At 46.4% G+C, this 17,089-nt stretch overlaps 1 protein-coding gene across 3 annotated transcripts in view; it reads left to right on the top strand.

The window, feature by feature from the left end:
- CACNA1H (calcium voltage-gated channel subunit alpha1 H) overlaps positions 1 to 17,089 on the top strand; it is a 125,448-nt gene that overhangs the window by 72,531 nt on the left and 35,828 nt on the right. For all 3 annotated transcript variants that reach the window (XM_039367924.1, XM_039367925.1, XM_039367926.1), the window contains exons 7-10: positions 1,116 to 1,431; positions 8,310 to 8,402; positions 9,752 to 10,544; positions 10,967 to 11,385. In XM_039367924.1, the coding sequence (XP_039223858.1) occupies positions 1,116 to 1,431; positions 8,310 to 8,402; positions 9,752 to 10,544; positions 10,967 to 11,385 (1,621 nt within the window). The remainder of the gene's footprint in view (positions 1 to 1,115; positions 1,432 to 8,309; positions 8,403 to 9,751; positions 10,545 to 10,966; positions 11,386 to 17,089) is intronic.

Here is a 17,089-nt window from a genome sequence, read left to right as displayed (position 1 = left end):
CACTTGGGCAGCCTCTCACACTTGGGCTGTCCTTTCTTGTGACTGTGAATTCCGTAGGCTAATCATTGCCCTGTGCTAGAAGAGAGTGGGAGGAGGAGGAGGAGGTGGTGGTGGAGGAGGAGGACTGGGGTCCTTGGTGCTCTCTGAGCTTGGCTGTTTCATTGCAGATGTTTCATGACCCAGCTAGGTAACATCAACGATGCTAGAAGGGAGTAGGGTTTGTGGAGAGTTGGGTCATGAAATGTCTGCAAGAAAACCACCAACCCCAGAGAGCATCAAGGACCCCACAATAAACTTCTCTACCTTGTCTATTCTTTCTACAAGATTAAAGAGGGCGGCTTCCATGAATTCAGCCAGGCTGAAAACCTATTTTCTTGTTTTCTCTTAAAAGCTACAGTGCTCAGCTTTCCAACTCAAGTAATACTGCAATGGCTTATAGAGAACTGGGCCACCAAAGAATCCTCAATGCATATATTTGTAGTGAGTAGTCTGGAAAAAGAGCAAAGTCATGCATATATATATATATATATATATATATATATATATATATATATATATATATATATATATATATATATATATAGGTATTCCAAGTGTGTCCCATTGTGAGAAATCTTCTTACTCTGATTTAAGTGAGCCCTTCAACCCCAAAGAAAGGGAGGCTTATTAAACAAAAACCTGGTCTTTTGCAATCAGCCCTTTCTATTTTCCATTTTCATGCTTGGTTGCATAGTTGCCAGATGTTTAGACTGGATTTGGCATTTTGGTCCACCTATCGAGTCGTTCCGGGAAACTGGGATAGACAGGTGTGGTTGTTCAATGGAGTTAAAGGTATCATCACAGGAGGGAAGCTGTTCCAATTCAAGCTGCCATTTGCAGACTTTTTTTTATTATTATCATTACTGATTTGTACCTGGTTCAGATAAGCATTGGCTGTGCTCTGGTTTCTCCTCCTTTCCCCTCCACACACATTTTTTCATTTTTCCCACTTGGCTGAACTTTAATTTCATATTTATATCCGGCAGGGATCCATGTTTTAGCCACTGAAATCTTATCTGTGTCTTAACCATCTCTTGCTTTATTTTCTTTCCTCCCTTCTCCTCCTTTTTCTCAAGGACACACAACCTGACTTTCCTGCATAAATACTACAGGCCGGAAGAGGGGGAGGAGAACCCGTTCATCTGTTCCTCCCTCAGGGATAACGGCATGCAGAAGTGCTCCAGCATCCCAAACCGGAAGGAGTACAAGATGGACTGTACTTTAACCGCGGACGCTTACAATCCGCATTTGGACTCACTAGACTTGGGCAGTCGCAACGCCTGCATAAACTGGAACCAATATTACAATGCTTGCAGGACGGGGGACTTAAACCCGCACAATGGAGCTATTAATTTTGATAATATTGGCTATGCTTGGATAGCTATTTTTCAGGTAAGGAGACTTCATTGTGGATCGCAACAGAGGGTTTGAGAGGATGACCAGCTGCCGGGAAGTGGAATTATCCTCAAGGATGGTTGATGCTGCTGAACAACACATCCCACTTGCTGCCTCTGGCTTACGAGGGCAAAGCAAAATAGCTTTAATTCCTGTTTTATTGTTGCAAACTAACAGGAACCCATGCAAGTTGCAGCAGTACACAAGTAACTAAAATAATATGATGAGAAATGTTTTGTTGCAGAGGTTTCATGACCCAGCTAGGGAATATCATCAGTGCTGGAAGGGTAGAGGGTTTTTAGGGAGGAGGAGAAGGAAGATTATGGGGTCCCTGGTGCTCTCTGAGTTTGATTGTTTTCTTGTGGACATTTCATGACCCATGTAGGGAACATCATCAATGCTAGAATGAACATCTGCAAGAAAACAGCCAAGATCAGAGAGCACCAAGGAATCCATGAGGGCAGCCCAAAGCAGACCCTGTCAGGCTCGTGAAGCAGCCTTGGAAAAGCTCTGCTCACCTTGAGCTGAAAGAGGTGATGGTGGGGAAATCCCAGGGGTGTTTTGGAGGCTCTAATTATCCCTCCTGCCATCCTCCAAATCATAGACTGTTGCTGTGCATTTATGGTATAATGGGCTCTCAGCCGTGATTCATTATAAAAGCAGATCCCGGTACAAATGACGAGAAGCAATTATCTTATGGAGTGAAAGAGAGAAGACGGGACCTAAATTAACAGTGAAATATTTTCGATCCCTCAAAGAAGCTGCGGAGGCAAGAACTGGCTGGGACGCAGCTTATTATTGACCCCCTCCGAGAGGTGCATTGCCCACCTCATTATATTACGATGTCAGTTGTTGGCAGGAGTAAATAAAGAGGTAAATGAAGCGTTCAGCACATCAACCAGGCTGCTGGCATCACGCTCTGGAGTTCTACCAGTTGGCACTGCAGTCGCTGAATCTTAACGTTGCAGGATTCTTGCCTCGTAGGAATAAGCTTCATCTTTCCCCTTCCAATAGGGAGGGCAACACGCCTCTCAGGAGCATCCTCAGAACACAGCTGGATGGTTCCAAAGAAGCTGTTAGTTGGACTTTACAATGAAGTGGAGTGTTTGGTTTAAGTTGCCAGGATTCCCTTTTCAATGGGCCCTAAACGTGGGCAGAGATGCATCTCCCTTTCCCCGTGGGCGGCAGTTGCAGAACACTTGGCCAGGTAGGGCTAGAAACAGCTTCCTGGTTCAGTTGGAAGGCTCTTCTGGGCTGTTACCATTTGGTGGGATCTTCCAGCCCTCTGCTCTGCCTCATCCCCTTGACCCTGACCTTTGCGGCTAACCTGGCCCAGACTGAGTCCCACAGCTGGCACAGCATGGATCAAGAAGTCAGATCTTCTGGCTGCAATCCTTGGAGGGAGCAAAGGTTGGTAGCTTCACTGGTGTTGCTCATCCTTGCTTTCTTAGGCTGTGCAGATTGTGAGCCCCCAAGGCAGGGAGTTTAGCTTCCTTCTGTCAAAAGAAGTTATCAAAATCCTGCCGTGAACTCTGGCGGCTGATGACAGCAGCTTTAATATTATTTGGGATTTAATTTTCTAGGCCCTCTTCTCTCATCTGCTCCTCTTCCCCCAATAGCTTCAGGAAAGAGAGGTAAGATGAATATCTTCTCTCTCTGCGTACGTGTTTTTTTCTCAACCAGGCTGCCTTGAGTTTTCACCAACAGATTGGTTCTATCAGCAGGGATGGAATTCCACCTTGCAGATGGCCAAGAGAAGGCCAGGGAAGCCTCTTCAGCAGGGCTTGATTGAGCCATCAAGGGGAGATGTCTTCTGACAAAATAGCTCTTTGGAACTCAATGTTCTTCTTGCGATCCTGTGGTTCTTCCTCCTGCGTATTTCAAGCAAATTCCCTTTCAGAATTCCACGCAATTCCCCAAGGGTTCGTTTTATTCCAGGAGGTATCATGCCTGCAAATCTTTGTGGCTCTCAAATGCAGCCACCTTGGGAGCAATGAAGGTTTAATTCAAGACATGCAAAACTGCTTCTTGGTTTTTGGGGTAGGGCATGGTTCTCTGCCCCACAATTTGTGGGAACAAGGCAATGCCCCAACAATGTCTTGCTGTTTCGCCAGTGTGTAGAAAATTCCTCCAGTTGCTTTGAAGGATGGACACAGAGCTCCCAGAAATGATGAGATGAGAAATTCAGCAATAATCTGATTTGATTCAGGCTCCAGATCAACAGCAGAAGGAAAGCTCCTCCTTCTTACAGCCCACTTTCTTGCATTTCAGCAGAAAGGGGGGGGGGATTTGCAGGAACTCAGAATGTTATGGAAAGAGAATTCCTGCCAGTTCTTTCCCTCCAGGAAAGCTGATCCCCCATCCAAAGAATTATCTGCTTGGCTTTGCTCTTGTCTTGGATAATTCTCTTTTTTCTTCCCCCATCTTGCTTCCTTGATCTTCTAAGCAGAGTTTTGGATCTGCCAGCTTCTTGCCTGGCAAAGAGCCCTGGCATCTGGGGATGGGAAAATGAGTAGCCACAGAGAGCCCACATGCTGGCTGTTTGGCCAACTGCTGCCAGTCGGGTCTTGAAGGCCAGTGAAATGGAGGGTCTCACACTTACCAATTACGCAAAACTCTTTGAGTGTTCAAAGGACATCTGCTTCGCCTTCTAATCCAGGGTTTCTCAGCCTTGGCAACTTTCAGTCGTGCGGGCTTCAGCTTCCATTGGGGAATTCTGGGAGTTGAAGTCCACAGATTGGTAAGTAGCCAAGACTAGGGAGCATTGCTCTAATCCTTACACAACTCAGTGGACTACATCAATCTAGCTTTTATTATAACTCAAGAGTTCAGAATGAAATCAAGCGCCTTCCCTAAAGATATCCAAAATTTACTCTTCTTACCATGTATTTCCTCTTCGTTGCCCCTTTTCCTTCATTTGCAAACAGGGCAAAGTTATGGGAGCTACCTCAAGTCTTATGGCTTTGGTATCTTATCTTGTGGCTGAGCTCCAGGGCAGGGGCTCTGTTTTTTTGCACGATGAGTTTCAGTTGGGGGCAGAAGGAAAGCCTCCTTCTCTTCCTCCCCGAAATATTGCCAAGTGCTCTTTATCCAGTTCTTGGTCATTGCTGGGCTTGACCTAAGAAAACAGTTTCAAATCTTGGCTTCTTGTTTTCCACCATCCAATCTCCAGGACTGGATTGCTGGATTTATGCACCCACCGCCACAAAACCATGAATTCCATTTTCCTGCCTGCTACAGCACAGCAAATGCTGGAGCTAATTAGCATGATAAATCAAGCCTCATGAATATGTAATGAAGAACAATTTATTTTCCATTACTACAATTGCAGCTGATCAATGTTTTTTGGACTGTGAAGTTTCTGGGCAAATCATCTCTCAGACTTCTGTGGACAGAGAAACTGGAGGGATCACTGCTGCACCAGTTTTCATCAAGAAAACGAAGAGTTTGGACACCATTTTTAGTTTAGGAAAGTCATCTCCTCCTTAGAACCACCTGGAGGTGCTTCTTTCCTTGGGCTTTTTGACATGCAAGAGATGGAGAGGCCAGCTTCTCAGCAGCTTCATTCCAATGTTAGGATGATGGTTTCTTTGGAGAAAATTCAAGGGAGGGAGGGAGGGAGGGAGGGAGGAACTCAGATATTTGCCTTTTGAAAAAATGTGTCCTGATCTAGAACCAGAAAATTAGAAATGTTTTACAGAGTAAAATAATAAGCCTTGAAAAGATAAAAGAGGATAATTCTTCCAATGGGAATTTTTTCATGTCTCCCAGAGGAGACAGTTTCCTTTCTAGACTTCTGGGCCAAACTGGGAGTTGACTTCACACGTCCTGCACCCTTTCCAAGGGTGACTGGATTGCCTCAAAGCAAAAGAAAAAACCAGGGGGGGGGCTATAAGCGATGGAAGCATCTCTTTTATTCATGAGAAGATCGCACAAACCCATGTATCATTTTAAGAGGTCACAGCACTTGGAAACCTCTGGCCAGCCCAGATGCTGCCTTTGCTCAGCGTGATTTGCACCTCACGTCAAACTCACCAACAGCCAACTAAGCTCTAAAAAGAAAGACCAAACCAGAATAATTGCAACAAAGCTAAGTGTTTTGTAGAAATGCAACTCCTCCATGTTGACCTGACCTGCAAAGTGTTTGGTGAGAACAGAGCCCATAAATCATATTCCAGCCAGGAACTGAAACAGAGGTCTAGATTGCATCTCTGTTAGCACCAGGAGCTCCACCATGTAGGAAGAAGAATTTCTGCTGGCCACAAAACGGACCCTGTGCGCCTGATTCTCTCTCTGTATATTTTTTTTTCCTGAAATGGGGTATCGCCCCCTGCATGAAAGAATAAAGGAGAGGAACCCTGGCACAGAGCCTTATTCCCACTTATTTGCTTTCCCTGAATTCCATTCTGAGGCTCTCTTCCTACCGGGAAACCTTTTCCGTCTCCAATATTCTGGGGGTCCCTCAGCTCGTTCTTCTTCGGAGTGCCTGGAGAGAAGCAGCCACCTGTTTCTGCAGCTGTTCCAGCAGAGTGACAAGGAAGACGAGGGATGGTGACAGAAGGGAAGCCCTGGCATGGGACCAAGACGTGCCAGCGGCACCTCGGTTTCCCTTACAAGATGCCTCCCAGCTCTGGATTCCCAGCACAGCTCTGCAGAGGAGGAGGAGGACCCTTCGTGGGTACCCAGCTGCTCCCAAGTTGAGATGCCAAGACAGGAGACGGGCAACTGGCTGGGTTCCATCTTTTAATTTTGCAGCAAGCCAGAAGGACTTTGATGTGATGGAGGCTGAGACCTCCTTCAGCCTCTTCTCTCTCTTACCCGTCACTCCCCTGCCGCCCTTGTTTTAAAACTCACATTATTAGGCATTATTTCGAATAAGCGGGGCTCTCTATTTGGGGGTTGATAAGGGAAGTGTTAATGGGTTATCAGGAAAGGTCCAACGGAGAAGGCCATGAATCAATGAAAATAATGACATAATCCAGCAGCTTGTTTCCAATTGTGGCTAATCAGATGCTTCTGGGGCAGCCCACAAGGAAAAAGCAAGGAGCCCGTTCTTCTCTGTGGGTCTCCTCCCCACTATTAATTAGCATTCAGATGGACCACCTTTCAACCTTTGTGCAACCAGGCTGCATCAGCACAAGGATTGTGTTAAGGAGTGGCTTTCCCCTTGGCTTCTGCAAAGTAGAGTGTCTGCAAAGTAGGGTTGAAAAAAAATCAAGATGGTGGTCACAATGTTGCCACTGATGCTTCACCTGCTTTTATGTACATGTGCCATTGTGGACCCATCCTGACTGTTTCACCACAACCTTCAGACATGCCCACTTGCAGGTTCCAGCACAACTCGCTTCTTGTGGTGTTAATTAAGTCTCTGGTTCTTTTCTTCTGTAGCAAAAAGACGATGGGAAGCTTAAGCAGTGTGCCATGGCTTCACCGTGTAATTAAAACATCCTTCCCCTTGTTCAGACATTTAACGGTGGCAGCAGCAAGGACAATTACGCAACTTTAATGCACGCTGCTGAGTAGCTGAAAAGGAAGCCTTCACGGTGTATTTCAGGCCATTTATGGACTCAGCAACGGAGATCAGATCTGAAACCCAGGACTGGCCTTGGTGGAAGTTAAATTCTCCACTCAGAAAAAGGAGGTGGAATAAATTATGACCATCCTGAGACTTTGTGAATCGCAGGCTTGAAAGCTTCTGCTTCAACACACCAAGCCTTGCATGTAGAAAGCTAGCACTCCTTCCTTGCAGCTTGGGCTTCCTTGCTTTTTTTTGCCTTTCTTCACATAGGTTGATTTTGACCCACGAAAGCATTTAAAATGGAAATATATCCCTCCCCAGTTCCCAATTGTTTATCATAGCTCAGCTTCTCCAAAGATTGGTCTGAAGGTCTTACAATATCGTTGTTCTTCTTAGTTCAATGCTTCCAAGTTTTGACTTCCATCAAAATTAAGAAAAACGCGTCCTGGAAGGAAACACGGGGCAAATTTGGGGAAACAGAAGAGCTTTCATTATTGCAATGACAGCCCCACAAAGAAAGAGTATTCCAAAATTTCCATCAGCAAATCTTAACAAACCAGCCCTGCCCCTCTGTGTGCCTGTGCGCACACAAGTATAATTAACCAGAAAGAGACTTTGATGTTAACTTTTATACTTCTCTTTCTTAAGTTGGTATCAGTTTGGATAATCTGTTTGGGTTCTCCCTGTCTCGGAACAGCAGTGAACGGGGCATCCGATTAAACTTCAGAACTTGGAGTTTTGCAGGAGAACAAAGAGTTTGCTAGAGCAGATAAATCTTATGGAAGGCAGGAGGTGAGGCCTTAATGGGCAGCCCACATCCTCACTTTTATTTTTGAAAAAAGTTAAATTTTCAGCTTACTGGGTTTAGGGATGGACGGGGCTTCATTTTGATGGAGAGTAACCATTGGATAGGGAATGAAGTTGGCAACTTGTGCAATCAACAGACTGTGCAGGGGAAGCAAGTTGATCCAGGGGAAAGTTCTGAAAGTGACAAATCAGAGAGATCCCTGTCCTTGTTTCCCCTTCTGCCAGCTCAAATGCCCATCAAAACAACGAGGGGAGGAAATGATCCACCCATCCATCTTCAGCAAAGCTCTGTTTTCCTTCACTTGAGGGTGATGGAGTTGCTGTTGTTTGTGTCCTCCAGCTCTGGGTGCTCACAAGGACTCTGTGTGAGCTGAATAAATGTTGAAGGGTGGGTGAGGGAGAGAGAGAGCAGTTGAAAGAACAGAAAGGAGAAGAATTCAGAAGAGACTGGAGGGGAGGAAATATCCACACACTTCCTGGGTTTTCTGCTTCTTAACTTGTTTCTGGTGATGCTGTTAATGCATTTATCTCATCTCTGCTTCCCCTACAGGTTATAACCCTGGAAGGATGGGTTGACATCATGTATTATGTTATGGACGCACATTCTTTTTACAATTTTATATATTTTATACTACTTATAATAGTAAGTATGGGGGCTGTCACTTCAGATTAACACTGTGGTTCTTAACAAAGGGGATCTCACCAGGATGAGGGACCAGGCAAAGGATCCTTTGAGATTAGGGCTTCTGCATGGTTGGGGCAATCCAAAATTCAAGATGGTGGCAATGACTGTACAATTTTTTTTTTTTAACCACCCTTTCTGTCCAGGTAAATGATCTCCACCTAACATCTGCTGTGGCTGTGGAAAGCTGCAAACCTCTCCCAAGTCTAAATGTCCTCACTGCTAGCCCATCCCCAAATTCCAAAACCAAGCTTCCCACCACCAAGACGTGCACAGTACAGTCCTCAATGGATAAATGTTGTAATTCCTGAAAGTCTACTCTCAACACTTTGAGTGGTAGCAGCTTGTTTGAAGCACATCCAAGGTTCCAACCCATGTAAAATATGCCAAGTGGGCCATTAACAACTTCCACTAGCAATAACACACACAGAGAGACACACACATTATGTCTGCATTAAGCTTTCCGTCATGGTGGTTTACATTAAGAAGCTAAGAGGGAAGTTCTTTCACATCAGAGGAGCAGCACAAGAGAGAAGGAGAGAAGCAGGCGGGACTTTCCTGGCAGCATCTCAGACTCCTCCTGGCTCCACACATCTTAGCACGTTTGTCCAGAAAAGGACCTATTTTCCCTGGGTGGCCAGCTTAGCCCTAGTTCTGCCTTGGCCAGGCCCTTGGAGGCCTGTCTCCTGGGGTGGGCACCACAGTTCCAAAAGGAGAATGGAGCAACTTCTGAGGAGGACCACCAAGATGCAAATCTGATGATATAGAGTGACATTTGGGGAATGGGGGAGGGCACATTTATTTGACTTCTGGGATATACTAGAGATAGGAATAGAAGCCAATGGGGGGGGGGCTGATTTCAGACTATTTAAGGAGGATGGGTCGTGTTTCAGTAGAAAGGATTTTCCTGGATGTCCCAAAGGTGCTTTTCCAAAAGGCAACTGGACTTTCTTTGTTTTTCATTGAAGTCATTTCACTTCTCATTCAAAGAAGCTTCTTCAATTCCGAAGCTTCTTGGATGAGAAGCGAAATGTCTTCAAGGCAAAATTTAAGAAAGCACCTTTGGGACGACCAAGACCTGGATGAGAATCTCCATAGGCCCTTTCCTTGCGTCACTCTATTTCCTTGTTTGCCCATTCCTGTTAGGGCAGCCCAACACACCCGGTCGTGAAGCGTGGACCGAGGTTAACTTTAGCCAAGCTGTGCATGGTGTGTGCCAGCGCAGCCATGTGTCCTTCGATGGGTGTGGGGTGAGCACGGCCACTCGCCTTGGTCTTCAAGTGCTCTCTGTCTTCTTTCGGCTCTCCCAGGTTGGTTCTTTCTTCATGATTAACCTGTGCCTGGTTGTGATAGCAACACAGTTTTCTGAAACCAAACAGCGGGAGAACCAGCTGATGCAAGAGCAGCGAGCCCGCTACCTCTCTAATGACAGCACAATTGCCAGCTTCTCCGAGCCGGGAAGCTGCTATGAAGAGCTCCTCAAATACATTTGCCACATTTTCAGGAAAGTCAAACGGCGGACCTTGCGCCTGTACAACAACTGGCAGAGCAAGCGTCGGAAAAAAGTCAACCCCAACAGTGGTGGAGACAATGGTCAGGGCCAGCAGAGCGGCAAGCGACGCATCACGTCCATCCATCACTTGATCCACCACCACCATCACCACCACCATCACCACTACCACATTGGCAACGGGAGCCCCCAAGGGCCAAGGTCCAACCCAGGGATTTGTGACCTGGAGCTGGACGTCATAAAGCCTGGAGGCCAACTGATGCTTCCTCCACCTTCACCCAGCCATCCAGGTGGTAGAGCTGCAGATACGGAGTCCATCCACAGTATTTACCATGCAGACTGCCACGTGGAAGGAACCTCAGTGAAATGCAAGTCTTCCAGCATTGCTGCAGGTAGCAAAGCTGCCAATCGTGGCAGCATGAACTACCCCACCATCTTGCCTTCTCCGGCAAACAAAGCCAGTGTCCCTCCCTTGACCAAAGGGAAGAAAAACGAGGGCAGTGAGGTGACCTCTCCCATGCCCATGGTCAGCAGCCCAGCCCATCTAAATGCAGATTGTTATGGGAAGCTCCATCATCTGGTGGGAGAACGTGGTAAGAAAAATGGCTTCAGTGGCCTAATTTAGACTTAGCATCCAGCGCGGAGATCAAAAGAGGTTAGGAATAAAAGCCCAGTAGAAGATCTCTGCTGGTACAGAGATCTTGTCCAGGCTCAATCCCACAACCCTAGATCACCTCTGAATCTGGAGTTTCTACTATTTACTCCAAACATTTGAAAGCCACTAACCTCCACTGTCATCGGAACAATACGACATTGTCTATCCTCCACTTTCATGCCCTTGGCACGGAGTAGACACAAGAAGACCAAACCCCCCAAAGTAGATGTTTAAATTTAAATTCCAAAATGAATTAAAGGCACTTCATAGGGTTGCTCCTTACTAAATTGGTAGCTGTGGTTTGGTTTCTGTTGGACCTACCCATGTCCTCAAGTTCATAACACTCTCCTTACCTTGCAGGCCTCTGCCGGACCTCCAGCATTCTGTCTGGCCTGAACGTGCCATGTCCCTTGCCTGGGCCTCAAGCCAACACTTTGAGCTGTGAGCTGCAAAACTGCCCATTCTGTGCCAGCATCCTTGAGGATCCTGAGTTTGAGTTCAGCGAGGCAGACAGCTATGAGTCAGGAGAGGACAACAATGGGATCTACGAGTTCACCCAGGATGTAAAGCATGGGGACTTCCGAGACCAGATCCAGCAGCAGAGGAACAAGAAAAAGAAGAAAAGGAAACCAGCCAAGGAGAGGAACAAGCTAACCAAGGTCTGGAAGGCCTTTGGCAACAAGCTAAAACGGATCGTGGAGAGCAAGTATTTCAACCGTGGCATCATGATCGCCATCCTCATCAACACGCTGAGCATGGGCATTGAGTATCATGAACAGGTAAGGAGGTATGTTGGCTTAACTGGCCAAACTCAGGAGAGGCCGTTGTCTGATCTCCTACTTAAAGAACCCACATATTCTTAGTCTTGCTTAAGAGGAGGATCACCTGGGCAACACATTTTTGTAAGGGTGGGGGACTCAGACCAGAAAGGTTGAAGCACTTTTGGTTGTGTTGGGAATGGCGGTTTCAAAAATATAGCAACTTTACTTTGAACCCCACCCCAGGACTCATCATGTGTTGGCTTATTTTTGGCTTTGCATGTGCTGTAAACCCAACTGACTGCAGTTTGTTCAGTGAAACATGGTTAGTGTGACCTGCAAATCCAACTTGAATCAGCCCTCTGATCCTTGAATACGTTGATTCACATATCCCCAGATCCTAGTTTTGAGGGGTACCTGGCCTGAGAAAAATGTGGGATTTGGAAATAGTTCTATGGATCTCAGGCATATTAAGCTAATCAAAATTAATCCATGCAGTCGTTCCTCCTTTGATTAGTGTCTCCACCTCACAGTTGTGTGTCAAGATCAGCAACTGTTCCAGAAGAATCATTCATAAGGTCTTACGGAGGAAAATGAATCATTTGCTTTTCCTGGGTCTGAGAAGACCTTCATCTTTTTAAAAATTTCAGGGGAAGAGAAATCCAGATTGTTCACACTAAGGTTGGGAACACTGGTATTAAAGAGCACATCCAAAAGGTGAAGACACCATGTCCCAGCTGCTGGCATCTCGTGAAGGACAGCTGGCTGGAAGGGGATGAATCATCCCTGAAGCACAGCTGCTTCATTGTGGCTGGACAAAGCTGCCCTTCCTGTGGTCTGGAGTTTTGGGAGAGAGTTGAAATTCACATGACGTGAAATCTTCCTCCCTTCTTCAGTCTTCGGATATCTGCCGCTCTGTTTCCTACCCGTTTATCTTTCCCGGATGAGGTGCAGAGATGAGGCCAACCTATCAGAGAATGAATGATGGGATAGCGCTGTCTTGAGTAACCAGCCAGTTTGGGTCTTCTGTAGACCTCACTGGAGGCAAAGCCAGTTGGGGGAGAGAAGGCACAAGAAGGCAAAGAGTCTGTGCAAGAAGGGAAGAAGTTAAAGTGGTGAACGGGGACTGAGGAGACCTGCTTGAAGTCCACCCTTACCCTCAGAAGCTGGGTGGAGGATGCTGGTCCTGTCTCTTCTCTCACAGAATACCCTACTCACCGGGTTAATGTGGGGCTGAAATAAGAGGGGGGAACTGGTGCCTATATGAATCCCACACTTCCTGAAAGGCAAGTGGGACATTTTTCAAAACTCAGAATTCCTTTTCACTGAGCTTCATATCAGGTTAATGATCCAATAATTAGTCTCTGGCTAGGAGTCCTCATATGGTTGCTCCAAAACAGCTTCTGTGCAGCCTCCCACAACCAAATGTCTACTTAACACAAGACTTTTGCACAAGCTCAGAGATGGACAAGGGTATTGAACTCACCAGCAGTTATTTTTCCCACTTTGAATCCCCCCTGCTTTTCTTTAGGGAGTGGGCCGTGGGATGCATAAGCCTGAGATGTTTGCCCTCAGGCCCTTGAGCAAGCTAAGTCTTTGGAGGCACCAAATGCCAGAAAGCCGATTCTTTTCTTCCGGCCCACTTGCCGATTTCTCCAAAGGAAGGAAGCAACTGTTCTTCCATTTCTTTTATTTCTTTCAAAATGATTGCATTGTATTTTCTACTCTGTCTGGTTCCATAGGACATCACTCAGAGTTAGTTTAGAGTTGGGCAGGGCCTAAATTGAATTAATGAAATGTAATGTAATCTGGTTTAATTTAATTCAGCAAATTGGAAGGAAGAAGGAGGTTGTGGAAATGGAGAATTTTACTTGGCAAGCCAGGGTCTTGAGATGCAACTGCTCGCCTGTGGACTCTCATCATTTTTGCTTTGATCCAATTGTAATTGATTGGAGCGATCAACCAAGGATGAGGTGGCTCAGCAGCGATGACAGATCTATTGGTAACCTGGTCCCAGGTGTGGCACAGGCTTCCATGGGAATGCCATCCGCTGGTTTAGAATGCAAGATTGCTCCCTGGGCCTTGATGATGTGGGTGAAAGGAGGTGGCACTCCAGGAAGGGGGTCCAAGAGCAGAGGGGGTTATCTAACACAGATCCCAACCAGATCCTTCCAGCTCAGCCTTATCAGCTCGGATTAATTGCAAATGGATCTCTCAGATCATACCAGCTTCTTTACTCTTAATAGAAGTTGTGATGGAGGTTGAAAAAGGCCTTCATCATGTCCTTGAGATCACCTTAGGACTGAATATCCTTCCTTCCTTCCTTCCTTCCTTCCTTCCTTCCTTCCTTCCTTCCTTCCTTCCTTCCTTCCTTCCTTCCTTCCTCCCTTCCTTCCTTCCTTCTCCTTCAGATCAGGCCTCCCTTTATTTGAGGATCCATAACATGCTTACAAATACTAATCATGGGTTATTGAAATCAAATATGAAACACAGATGGATAGGTATACTTTTTTTGTGGCTGAGTCCATGCTTTCTAAAACCGGTCTGATTTTCCATGGCTGCTTATTTATTTATAGTATAGAGCCTCAAGAAAAATTAAGGAAAGTTTCTGCTAAATGAAGTAACAGCCGTTCTGGGTTACTTCTGGGTCTTCAGAAGTTGTGGGTGCTTCATCACTGGAGGTTTTTAAGAAGAGACTGGACAGCCATTTGTCTGAAATGGTATAGACTCTCTTGCTTGAGCAGGGGGTTGGACTAGATGACCTCCAAGGTCCCTTCCAATTCTGTCATTCTATGAAGTTCATTCCTCAACAGGTCCTTCTCCATCCCCCCTTCCCCTTCATTCGTGGGCAGTTGACTTTTCCAGTGTTTCCTTGACCTCCTCTCTGATTGATGGGCTGCTTGAACCAAGGAAGCCTTTGTTCTGGCACGGCATCAGTTTCAGCCTCCCCCCCCCCCCCCGCTTTTTGTCCCACCCGCCACCGAGCAGCCCTTGCCAGAAAGAATCTCCATAAAAGTCTCTTCCTCTGGATGAGTAACGGCCTGGCCAAAGGGATCTCTGTGGCCTCCCTGCTCGATTAAACATTTCCAGCACCCTGGAAGTTGGAAGAGTCAACAACGGGAACCAGGAGGGCTTTTGATCTCGCTGTTGGTCGACCAAAGTTATTGCCTCAACATGCTGCAAAGAGCAAGCAGTGATTCTGAATCCCCCCCCCTTCTTCCTTTTTGGAAACAGTGCAGAAAAGAGAAAGCCAATGGTCTGAGGATTGGAATTTCTTTCCTGCAAAGGCCAAAATATTTGGATTTGGGGCTTTCTTTCTTTTTTTCTTTCTTTCTTTTAAAGGACAACTTGCAGACCTCATAAATCTTTATTAAATCCTCTGAATCAAACTGAGTTTTTCTCTTTGTCCATAATCTTGGATCTCAGAGGCCGCTTGCGAAATGGATCCCAGCAAGAGGGTGGTTTGCATTTCCACTCCCCAAATCTTCCCAGATCCAGAGAAACTGCGAGTCTTTCTGTAGATGTCCTCCTTTAAGCCGATACGCAGGTTAATGCAAACACGGACACGGTGGAGTTCTGGGTAAAGGCAATGAAAGAAAAGACGGGAAGGAGGCGAGGCTGCCGATGGGGAATTTGGGGAATTGGACAGCCCCGATTTAGCTTCTGTTCTCCAGAAAGAGAAGCTTCAGGTAGCCGCATCTCCTGAAAGTCTCTCCCGACTCTTCCTTCCCCTTGGGGGAGATGGCAATTGATCTAATCTAGCCTGGCATTTAAGCCACTTGAAATAAAATTGCTTTTTGTCAAGTGAGGCTGAGAAATGGGAACAGCAGAACCTCCATACCTTTGCTGGGAGTCCTAAGTGAGGCTAGGAAGTCTGCCTTAAGGAGGGAGGGCTGTCCCCACAGGATCCCCATTGGTTCCTCCCCAAGTTAAAGGGACAGGAGTGCGAGGAGGCAACTGGTTCACCCAAACTGCCATCCTAGGTGGAAATCAGACCCCGTATTCAAGACCAGGCATCTCCAGACTTTGTGACTTTAAGACTTGTGGACTTCAGCTCCCAGAATTTTCCATGCTGGAAAAGTTGCCATGTTTAGTGAACCCTGTTCAAGAGGATTACCTCTCTTTCCTAGAGCAAGGAGCTTTGAAACTCCAAAAGTGGCATCTGCAAGCAAATGCCACTTGCCATTCTGGGCCTCAATCAATGCTAGATCAAATTATTGAATTTGTTCCCCTTTCTTTTCAGTTTTTTTTTAGCATGCTCTGTGATTCTAGGATCTGACTGGGGGCTAAGCAGTGCTTAAAAGCCCTGCCTCCTTCTTTTAAAACCAGATCATTAATTCAGCTTCTCACCCACCCAACGGTGGGAACCCTTTTAAAGGATTTCCAGCAATTGGAAGAGAGCTAGGGTGGGGTGGGCTGGGCTGGGCTGGGAGGGGGCTTAGTTAATCCTACCTGAGCCCTGTTTCTAATCTCCTGTATTTGTATTTATTTATTTATTTATTTATTTTTAAAGAAGGGTTCTGTCAAGCACTTACTTCCTTAATGATGTGCATGCACTGGAATCTAATATGGTAGCCAGATAGTAATTCATTAGCTAAAGAGATTAGTCATGGGAGAGATTGCAGAGCTCATGAGTTAAGTAAAAGGTTTAATCTGCACTGTGGCCACTCATGTAGCTGCAGAAGTTCAATGGGAGGCAAGCAAAGGCTTTTATAGCCCATAACATCCATCACAGAACTCAACCAGGCTAGGGAAATCCTGCTTTAGGGTCTCCTTTAGCATCCTGGTCTACACAAAATTCCTACCACAAGGACGATTGTGTGTCCTTGTGAGAAGAAGACGAATGGGTGAACATATTCTGGGGCAGGGGTCCCCAACCCCCGGTCCATGGACCAGTACTGGGCCACAGCCTGCCAGCAACCAGTCAGCACAAACAAGCAAAGGCAAAACCACGCACACTCCGGTCTGTGGAAACCCCCCTCTCCACAGAACCAGTCCCTGGTGCCCAAAAGGTTGGGGACCCCTGTTCTAGGGTGATGCCTGTACACTGATTTTCCTCCTTAGATCCCAGGATGGGACACATTGCTAGAGATCCATTCCCTTGAGCGGGTCACCCGATTCTCCTTGTAGCAGAGGTTTGTCTCCGGACGCAGCCTGACTCCAAGGAAGGAGAATATTTGTGGCTCAGGGTTGAAATGAGGGGCCCTTGGTGCTCTCTCAGCTTGGTTGTTTCATTACCCAAACTAGCTGACATCATTGGTGCTAGTAAGGAATGGGCTTTGCTCTCCATTTCTGTTCTAGTGGCTGGCCCTATCAGTGCTGGTGGGTGGTCTTAGGGGATCTTTGGGCCCTTCACTGTTGGCTTGTTTGGCAGTTCCTTGATTGGGCTATTGTTTACTTCTTGATGGTTGGTCTGATGTTAATCTTGGAGTTAATCTATGCTCATCTCGGTGCTGATTGCTGGTGGGGAGGTATTGAGTTCTTTTTGTTCCCTTCTGGCCTTGTTGATTATCTCTTTTGCCTAGAACAGGAGCTGAAGTCCACACATCTTAAAGTTCCCAACCCTGACTTACTCCATTGTTGGTTTTGCATGCTCATCCCTCTTGCAATTTACTTCTTCTGGCATTTCCACCAAGAGGAGTAGCTATCCTGGTCACTGCTGTGCGTCTCCTCCAAACAGATTGACACTCGTGGAGTTCCTTCTCCTATGTTGCTTGTCCCAGGC

Source organism: Crotalus tigris, unplaced genomic scaffold, assembly GCF_016545835.1.
Source record: "Crotalus tigris isolate CLP2741 ecotype Arizona unplaced genomic scaffold, ASM1654583v1 scf7180000020608.1315917, whole genome shotgun sequence".
Classification (NCBI taxonomy): domain Eukaryota; kingdom Metazoa; phylum Chordata; class Lepidosauria; order Squamata; family Viperidae; genus Crotalus; species Crotalus tigris.
The sequence above is the reverse complement of the archived record's forward strand: the minus strand, read 5'-3'. Positions and strand labels throughout refer to the sequence as shown.